Source organism: Ptychodera flava, chromosome 14 (assembly GCF_041260155.1).
Source record: "Ptychodera flava strain L36383 chromosome 14, AS_Pfla_20210202, whole genome shotgun sequence".
Lineage (NCBI taxonomy): Eukaryota > Metazoa > Hemichordata > Enteropneusta > Ptychoderidae > Ptychodera > Ptychodera flava.
The window spans coordinates 15,760,712-15,770,746 of record NC_091941.1 but is presented as its reverse complement, the minus strand read 5'-3'; the positions used below and the strand labels follow the sequence as shown (position 1 = coordinate 15,770,746).

Below are 10,035 nucleotides of genomic sequence, written 5' to 3'. Positions count from 1 at the left end.
CTTTTTTTACCGTTGTCGTGTAGGGGGGGGTACCCTGTTTTCAAAATTTGGAATAGGGGGGTCACCCCTGTTTTCAAAATTTGGAATAGGGGGGTCGGCCACTTTTTGACGTCGGCAAAAAATCATCCAAACCCCCCCCCCCCCCGGCCGAAGAAACTGACCAGTCCCGTAGGCAAGTATGAGCCCGTGTCGAAATTTAAAAAGACATTGATCCCCATCATGGCATTTCAAAAACAGGGTGACCCCCATCACCAAAGTTAAAAATAGGTTGACCCCCCTACCCCATGAATCCACCGCCTCTGGCCCAAGACACTGACCAGTCCCTTAATGTAATTACGGTGACTGCTTCTGTAACGTGTATATCGAATGGTCCATCGTTTGCCGTTTCATCTCTGTTTTACCTGTTATTTGTGGGCAGAATGCACCTCGAGGACAGATATTGGTACTCTCTAACTTTTCCAATTCTTTTCTGGTCTATCACTTAATAATAATAATAATAATAATAATTATTATTATTATTGGTCTATCACTTGTGGGGGAGGGTCTCATTTTAAAGCTCTTGGTGTAAGAAAATTTTCACCGTCTCAGTTTTTCTAAAATCGAAAATTTTATTTTTCCTCATAGAGCTAGAGTTAACACAGGATGGTGGCCATTCGAATTTCAAAAATCTCAGGTAATTTATCTCTCTAGTACCAAATTTTGTACGGTGACCCCTTATTTTTTATTTTTGATTTAGGAAAAGAATAGCCGAAAGCTTCATTGAGGAAAGTTTTAGCCAAAGGTTTACATCTGTAATTTTCGAGGTGCAAACTAGAGTCCATCTACATGTACTCTCGTGAGTGGAGGGACTAGGACAGTAGCTTCGTAACTGCGGGCGCTGTTAAATTATTTTTTGAACTGAAAAGCCGCTGAGGGCGCCCAACATTGCCCTGCAGGCATAGCGAATGTGAACCAAAGTGACATCTGCATACACACAATATTGGTATTTTCCTAGGTTTCACGCAGCGGCCACACAACCGCAAAGGGTGTCCCATTCACTGAATCGGCGTACTTCTAATGCATCCCAGGTACGATGATTCGGCCTTGAAGGTGGTCACGTTCGTGCCATCGCTCAGTCTGTGTCAACACGTTCTGTTTACGTTTCACTCATCATTTCTTTGCCTGCTTCAGTCGGCGAGACACACAACGCGACACGACAGAGCAAGAGCTGAAGACTCATCGCAGCATGGACGGTGTCACATCCAACAGGAGAAAGGAATGGAGCTACAGACGGGGCTCTGAGGATGGGGATCTGTCCGGTTTGCAGAACGGGAACATGATGGGTGCACATTCGACCAGAACAAGAAACGATGGACTGCTAACAGCAGTTTGCAAACTGCTGGTTTGCTCCTCGGCTGGGGTTATTTTCGGAATTGCATGCGAAAAGGGCAGAGGTAAAATATTTTATTGTTTACCAGAATCGCACTCGATGGTCAAAGTTGGCAAACCGTTATACTAGGCAAAATATTTCACCAAAATCAGCTTCTGCACATGAAGTAGATGATCAAAGTTCCATCCACCTCAAGACAATCTTCCAAAATTTTTAGTTTCAGTCACGTGATATATTCAAGTGTGTAGAACACTAACTGTGGATGCAAAAATGTTATGAAAGAGTGTGATAATATCGTTTTAAAAGTTGGGATGCTTTGAAATGTTAGTTGTAGGCGGAGAGAACCGAATAATGGTTTGTATATAAATTCTGGTACCTGCAGCTTGAAGGTGTGGATTGGAAGAATTCGGTCATTATAATAAACTTTCATGCAGTGAGGGAATGATATTTAACGTCAAAAGTACAAGTGGATACATTTTCAAGCAAAAATTTCTCATCAATCTTACTCTGAAAGGATGAGTAATGGGTATGATGAATTTCTCATTTTGTCAGTCCCAACCCAACCCTCCAACCACTTGGCTGGAGTGGATCATTATAAAGGACCCTTACCTCATCAATTCTATTTAGTTGTGTAAAATGGAGTCAAAACAATTTGTCATCGAATGAATGTACTTTAGGACTTCAAAATGTGTTCATTAAGCTACGGCCTTACAATTTCCAATTCTCTATTCTTCAGTGCAATGATCATCTGCCTCATTGAACAGTGATCTTCGAATTGCATTAACATCAACGACAAACATCAAATTGCTCATTTATTCATCACATTCAAAGCTGACTGGAGAAGTCGTTCAACTCTCGTTTTGAAACTGAAGTCATTTGCCTCAGGCTCTGCTCATCCCGGCCAGTCCGACGCAGAGGCAGTCAAGCTTGAAAGGACAGTGCATGTTACTGACAGCATTCACCCAAAACAAAATTGCATTCAACCTGGGCATATATAATGTTTCCACCGGTGGCGAATGTTGAGTGGTTGGAAACAGGCTGACTTCAACGATAAATAAACAGCTTTTCTGCAATGCTACTGGCTTGTGCAATCCTGTGGTCAATGCCCTATGTACACAATTTGTTTTATTGAATGTCCCAAAGCCTGCGCATCCTCATCAAAAGATGCAACCAAATTATAATTCCACCAGTGAGCTCAGACAACATAGATTTCTTCAACCCCTTCACCTCCCCATATCCTGTATAAGCACTGCTACTTGCAGTGTCTGGCTCTTTCACCAAACCATCTTCCAGTCTAGACACAGCCCCAAATAAAAAGATTCCATCTCAATAAGAGTCTCACAGATATAAAATGATAGAAGAACAAGCGGAAGCGATCTTTGTATACAGATCTCTTATGCTCACAAATATTGTCTTCTACCAGTCCAGCTGGTTGCTAATTCAGAAGGTTGTCAATTTTAAAGCCCATTAGGACTTACAATTCTTGGCTCCTGCATTATCAGATGTGTAAATTTGTGATAAAATCATGTTGGTTCATTTTTCTCTATTAGTTGCTGGTACAAACCTTTTCTGAAGTATCAGAAACTTTCCAGTAAAGGTAAATCCCGCAGTGTTTTAGTCCGGTGACGCAGGAACTATACAGTGTCTTTTTTGATATCTTTACGTATATTACTGTAAGCATATAACGATATTCTGATTCTAATCAACATGGTTCTTTTGTTTTCAAATTCGATTTCAGTGTTTGAACCATCCATAATCAGGGAACAGATGCTCTTCACCAAGTTCGTATTGTTGAAGATGTTCCTATCAGCGGTGACGTCCAGTCTGCTCTGCCTCGCTCTGATGTCCATGCTTCCTTTCACCTACAAGAAGTTTGTGCAGGCTCGTCGGGAGTTTGCCAAGACCTTGAAGACCAAGTCAGCCCTGTCGAGTGTTGTCGGCGGAGGGATTCTTGGTGCGGGCATGACACTTTGTGGTTCAGTAAGTATTCAAATCATTCAGTCATGCACAAAAAATTTGATTTCAGTTGTCTTGGATCTCCAACAAACATGTATGAGTCAGCAAATCTTTACAACTCAAGGCTGTTTTGCATTTGCCACAAATGAACGAAAATAAAATATAAATTTTTACATTTATTATACAACAGATGTTTAGTACAAGCAGTTGTATGTAACCATTGTAAACTTTTCCTATTTATTGTACAAGTCTTTGAGAGTTTTAAATCACCAGTTTGTGTTCAATATTTGTATGTGGAGTCGTTTGGTGAACTAGTGCAGTACGGAAGGCCTGCACTATTCATTTTGTAACAAAGTTTTGATACAGCTTTGTACAGGAACATGATGATCACTTGATGTGGAGTCTGGATTTCTCATGCAAAAAAGCATATCAGCTTCTGAAATGAATCCTTTCTCATTATACGTTCTTGAAGTATGTGTATGACATTTCGACTGCTTAATTTTTCAGTGTCCAGGCATGGTGCTGTCTCAGGTCGGAGCTGGAGTGAACAATGCAGGTTGGTGCTGGTCAGGTTTTAGCTTATTCATCGCAGTTTTCCATCAAACCAAAAAGTCAAAGTCCAATCTATAATTTATGAACTGATGATTCAGTCATAAGAGTAAAGTTGTCACACGTAGTGGGCAGAAAAGACTTAGATTCAAAGTCTGCTTCATTAATGATCGTGACCATTGTTCTGTATTTCATTTTTTTACAAGCTTTGCCTCCTCCACATCATTGGAAAGGCCAGTATTACAGTGTGCCGAGTACATCCACCATTGATTTAAACAGAACTGGGTATTGTGGTGTTTTTAGGTGTCTTAAAGGCACTTCAGTACTCCATGATGCCATCATCAGAAATGAACCGTTCTCAGGATTCCTGAGAAAGGTTCATTTCTGTTGATGGCATCATGTCAGGATTATTCAAGACTAGGGTAGAAAATCAGCATTTCTGTGGGTAATTTGAATAACTGATGGAATGGACACAGTTGCATGAGATAAAGTTGTACCATACTCATTGTAAAGTCAAATTACAGGAACTGATGATTATACTTCAGTCCATGTTTGCAAACAGTGGACAGAGATGCAATCCTTTTACAGGATACTCTACATGTAGTATACAGAATGGAGGGAATTAATCTGTCATCTTTCCCTTTTTTTTCTACTTGAAGTGGTCGTTCTATTCGGATGCTTTGCTGGAGCTGCTCTGTATGGCCTGATGGAGCCATGGGTGACAAGAATGACAAAACCTGCAGAGCCTCATAAAATTTATGCGTGAGTTTGACATTGACCCTCTGCTGAGTTTCAAGTATTTGTAGGGAAAGTTTGACCCTGCATATGAGGTTCACAACAACCATCAGGTGTCAAATTGTCCGTGACTTTCTCTGCAGTAACATCTATGTTTTGTACAGGTTTTGCTTCAAGGCAACTTCAACTGAGAAAGAAGGAGCAGCATGTGTATTTAATCAGTGTCAGTTTTTCACCCTCTTGAAAGTCTAGGTCTGACATGCTGGTAGATTCAGATCAATACTTGACATGTTTTCACGGTGTAATTGTCAAAACCAGTATACTTGTAATTATGAAGTACCAAATACATGTCACGTTGCCGATAGATAGATTTTGCATGCTGCTCTTGAGTTTATAAAAAAAATACTTTGTACAAATCATGCCTTTCGTCGTTAAAAAATATCAGTATGTGGTATAATCATGAAAGAATAGTAAATAATTTTGATATCACATTTTTACAACTTGTTGACTTACCAACACAGAACAGATGTTCCTGGTCAATAAAATTCATTCATAAGTTAAACAAGTTTTGATTGTTACATCAGGGAATGCTTCAAGTTGAAACCAAGCCTGACACCTGCACAGTGTATGTTAATGGCTGTACTTATATGTTCTCATTTGGACGCATCTGAATATGATTCTGCTAGTCTAAGAAAAGCTTTGAGTGTTCAAAACCAACCAGCCTCACATTCTTACAGATCTCTCATGTGTTTCTTTCTAGGCTTGACCAAGGAATGCCGACTCCCTTTTTCTTCCTGGCGTTGCCACTGGCCTCCACACTTGCTGTGGTCATCTTCTGTGTGGAACACTTTGTTCCATGGACAACAGATCTCACTGCCCCAAATGCGCCTGCAGACTCCTGGTTTACAATGAGATCTTGGCCACCCATCCTAAGTGGTAAGATTCATCTAGGGAAAAGTTTGTATGATGTGATGAAATTTCCATGAAAGAAATTCTTTTGTAATGATCAGATTGATCTAAAGTAGTCATAATGATCAGCCATTCAAACCAGGTCTATGAAATTGTACATGCATAATCATGCATTCTTGTCTGTTTCATTGATCTCATGACCACCTTACAGTATCTTGGTGAGGCTGATTTAATTTATACCTAAACGGTTTTGATTCAAAGCAATCTTGGCTTCCATCCAAAGGGAAAATGGCTTGGATGGCCTAGAAGGGGAAATATTTGTGGTCTGTCGGTTGGGATTACACTGTCACTGGAGCATGTTAAATACCTGCAAGTCTTGCAAGGTCACAGCTATTGTAAGTGGCGATTGGTAAACACATCCATGTGATGCTGACCAACCTGACATTGATTGACTATTTTGATATGCAAGGTGTCACCGTTGTGCAACATACAGGTGCTGAAAGCAGCGTCTGAGATTGCTACCTGCAAACCTCACAGTGGTGTCTCTTTTAGTAAAAACATTTGATATGGAGTGCATACTATGATTAGAGATTGTCAGCATCACCTACAGGCTCCTTTGATCTGTCATTTAAAATATTTGAACAAATATACAAATGAGAAGGAAATATCTTAACAGTTAGATTGGTGTGAAAAGTCAACTGATTGAGTAAAATGTGTTGTTACATATGAGATGACGTGTCAAAAAAAACTAATTAATGGATATTGTCCGCAATTGGTATGCTTCAGGCATTATTGTTGGATGTCTTCAAGTGCCTGTGGTGTTGTCTGTGGAAGATACTATCGGTGCAAGCGGCAGCTACTGTACCGCCGTGTCACAAGTACTGGTAACAAGTCATCTACAGAGGCTCTCATCATACCTAAGCAGGCACAGAAAGGGCCTTGAAAACTGGTGGCAAGTGAGTAAGAGTCTTCTTTCTTTCATGTGAAATTTAAACTTCACACTCTGATTCAGTAGACACAGTGCATACAAAGTCACGGTTTATGTGCACATTTTATTATTGCAATAAAAAAATATTTAAAGTTTTCATGATAATTCCTATGTTGGTACAGCTGCTTTTCTTTTCTTGGTTTTTGTGTTTCTTTGTAAATCCACCGCTCTCCATGATAGCAATATTCTAGATCTTACAAAAAATGAATGAAATCAAATTTCTTGCGTGTCAACTAACTTGAACCATAGACCCTAGTTCTCTCAGGTCTGTGGTTGAACCAGTGTTTGAATGATACATATCAGTGAGGAAAAGAAAAGTTGTTTTCACACATGTACACTGATCCAGGGTCAGGCAAGGGGAAGTACATTAATACTGTTGTAAATTGAAAATACTGTACCACTTTCTTGAGAAACAGAAAAGCCATTTGATTGAAGTTTTTCAGTGCTAGTTTTTCTTGAGAAAATAAAATTGAGGGTACTGTTTTCTTGAAGCATTCTTCACACACCTGACTGTGATGAAATCAATAAATATTGCAGGCAGGATGTCATGGCAATTTAAAAGGAAGCTCTGAGTTGCAACTCTGAACTCTCAAGTTTTCCGAACAGAACATACAACGTGGAAGTAGACTACTGGCAGTCATGCGTGCATGGCCAGTCTTTCATTTTGATCAGAATTTATGACTGACATCTGCAGTCCCTGGCCTTGAAGATATAAATCTTGGGGAATATATACCAAATAAATGGCATTTTCACCTTGATAAAAACCACACGGCAAGGCCTAGCCCTGCACACTCCCTGGGACAAAAACAAGTCTGACTGACCTCTCAGATGTAGGGGGTCATTCTGTCACAATGATTAGACTCGGTGGTTAGATCTCAGTGCCGACAGCATTCATTGCGGAGTCATGGTACACGTGTTGAAGATAAACAGGAATAACAATGTCTACCTGTCATGTGAAATGTTACATGTATGTAATACGTATATTCAGTTTCAGTTTTGAAGTTTGTATTTCAAATGTAGAAATTTGAACACACAGTGTGAATCTCTATTGGCTTTCAGTGGATCAACTGTGATACTGTAATTTTCATCTGTATTGTGCTAATAATCAGCTGTTAACTCTCAATAGATGTTTCATAGACCAGACAGCTGTCACATAGCTGTTACAAAAAATATTTTTGTCATCACCTGACGAGTCACAAAGAAGAGAAACTGGTCTTTTATATATTCATTACTTGACATACAAATGCTGAAATCAAATTTTTTCGTATAATTTTCGCTTTAGGTCTTTTATGTGACTGGTGCAGTTCTAGGTGCCTGGATTTCCTCCACAAGCTCTGAAACATTTGGTTCCGTTCATGGTGTTTCCACAAACACTGCTTTCCTCGGTGGCATCCTCATCATATTTGGTGCTCGCTTGGCTGCAGGGTGTACCAGGTAAGTTGTCGTTATCGACATCTGTTCCATGCTGTTGTTTTCTTTTAAGATGTAATCGATATCATCAAGAAAAAACGGTATTAAACTGGCAAGTGATGATAATATCAATATCAGGTCAGTATAAGTAGCTCTGTCATATGCAGCTGTCTGTTACAGTATTGCACCGATCAAACTGTTTCAGAGTACACTGTATTATGTTCGCTGTGTAGAGATAACCGCAATTCACGTTACAGATCTTGTCAGTTTCTGTTTCATGTATGATTCTGTAATTTATTGAAAATATTAAAGCTGGAAGAAATCTCAATGCCGAATAAATTCCTCAGAAATTGACAACTCTTTGGACATTTAAGTTGGAGATTGAATTACCAAATATATTATAGACCCTGACAAATACAATAGAGTCTGGCCCATCCATTGTGATTTGATATGTGCTTATTTTTACTGAGTGAATAATGCTGGTAAGGATTGTGAAATGACCTGGGTGACATGAAAATGTAAATCTCTTCTTTTCTTTAAATTCATTCATGTTCTGACCTAAAAAATCATACTCAGTAGAAATCAATACCATGCACATGTGTTGCAAGTCCAATGTGAATTTTACCTGTAGAATATACCTCAGCGCAAAATTGAATCAAGATAAAAATTCTCATCACTCTAACTCATTGATACGTGCACACATATTTCCAATGCAGCAATGGAGTCTATTTCCCATACCTTTCACACACCTCTTCTCATCTGATCACGCACATACCAAACACTCTACACCACCCACCGCTGCTGCTCTAGGCAGCAGGCTATGACTGGTCAATAAATTCACACATGAAAACTTAACAACATCTTTTTTTCTTTTTCTTTTTTCTTTGCTTCAAGCGGTCACGGAGTGTCTGGCATGGGAACTTTGTCTTTGCTGTCCTTCATCGTGGTGCCTGCAACCTTCACAGGTGGCATCGCGACAGCTTTTACTCTGAAGTCCCTGGCTGTCATTTAATTTACAACTCCCTCTGCGATGATAATCACAAAGGACAAAGGACAATCGTCACTGAACTTTCAGGTACTGGGCCAAGGTGTCTGAACTTGTGAATCGTATTTTTTTATCATTGAACAGTTCCCCCAACGTTTGAATGTCATGATAAAGACAGGATATTGTGGTCATCTGGCCTTGTTTTTTTGGCAAGGATCTCCTGTTGATTGTTGAACCAAACACCACACCCGCCCTTCAAGAGGTGCTGCTACAACTTTTTTTTTCACACACAATTTTCAATTCTATAGAACTAAATCTGTGAGAAGATGATTTTCAGGAGTAGACACCTGCCATTGGTCACGATATGTCGCAGCAACAAGAACGTAATTTTTTTCAAATAATATGATAGATTTGAGGATAGCAAAACGAGAATTATTGTAATCTGGCTCTAAAATTTCTACTTATTTTTGCCCATCAATTATTCCTACAGGAGAGTGTGTGCTTTAATATTTTTTTTCTGCAGTAACGATGGACTTACCTTCCAATAACACCAAGTGTTGTGTGTTTTATAGATTCGTTTATTCTGTTCATAGAAAGAAGATGTACTATATTTTATATCATGACGTGCTTGAATCTTGCAAGGTCTTGCAATGTTTGGGTAAAGGTGTAAATATCATGCCTGTAGAAATGTACATTAAAGCTGTTATAAACGTTTTTATACCTCTGTATTTACTGAGAGACTGCTCCGCTGCACTGTCTATACATACATTCATATAACTATTCAAAAGAACAGAACTTACTGTCATGATATGGTCCTCATTTCAAGTCCAAACATTTATTACATCAAAATGCTACTTTTTTGGTTGCAACTTTACAGTCACAGATAAAGTGGCTGGCCGAATTTATTAAAATAATCAAAAATCAACAGATGCTGGTACACTTATGTGTAAGAGACAACACCCCTGGCTACAATGCATCTCAAACACAAACTGCATTCTGAAAATTTAACTGTCATTTTAGAGGTTAAAATAGATTTATTTGGCAATTAGCTTGTGGTATTGAAGTAGCTTTAGGAGCTTGGGAAACTATTAAAAAAAAATCAAATTTTCATGATATTTGGTCAACCATAGATTA

At 39.1% G+C, this 10,035-nt stretch overlaps 1 protein-coding gene across 1 annotated transcript; it reads left to right on the top strand.

Moving 5' to 3' along the window:
- The first annotated feature begins 924 nt into the window (after positions 1-924).
- LOC139149543 (thiosulfate transporter TsuA-like) lies at positions 925-8,960 on the top strand. The gene is made up of 8 exons (XM_070721352.1): positions 925-1,433; positions 3,108-3,349; positions 3,833-3,881; positions 4,534-4,636; positions 5,370-5,545; positions 6,305-6,474; positions 7,789-7,940; positions 8,811-8,960. Exons 1-8 carry the CDS (start codon positions 1,226-1,228, stop codon positions 8,926-8,928), a joined length of 1,218 nt encoding a protein of 405 aa, XP_070577453.1. The 5' UTR covers positions 925-1,225; the 3' UTR covers positions 8,929-8,960.
- Positions 8,961-10,035: the final 1,075 nt, after the last annotated feature.

What these genes read in the sequence shown, in the direction of transcription:
- LOC139149543 (XM_070721352.1), top strand. Translation starts at nt 1,226, where the DNA reads ATGGACGGTGTCACATCCAACAGGAGAAAGGAATGGAGCTACAGACGG. An exon ending in GCATGACACTTTGTGGTTCA is followed by an intron (nt 3,350 to 3,832) that starts GTAAGTATTCAA and finishes TTAATTTTTCAG; the next exon opens with TGTCCAGGCATGGTGCTGTC. An exon ending in TTGGCCACCCATCCTAAGTG is followed by an intron (nt 5,546 to 6,304) that starts GTAAGATTCATC and finishes GGTATGCTTCAG; the next exon opens with GCATTATTGTTGGATGTCTT.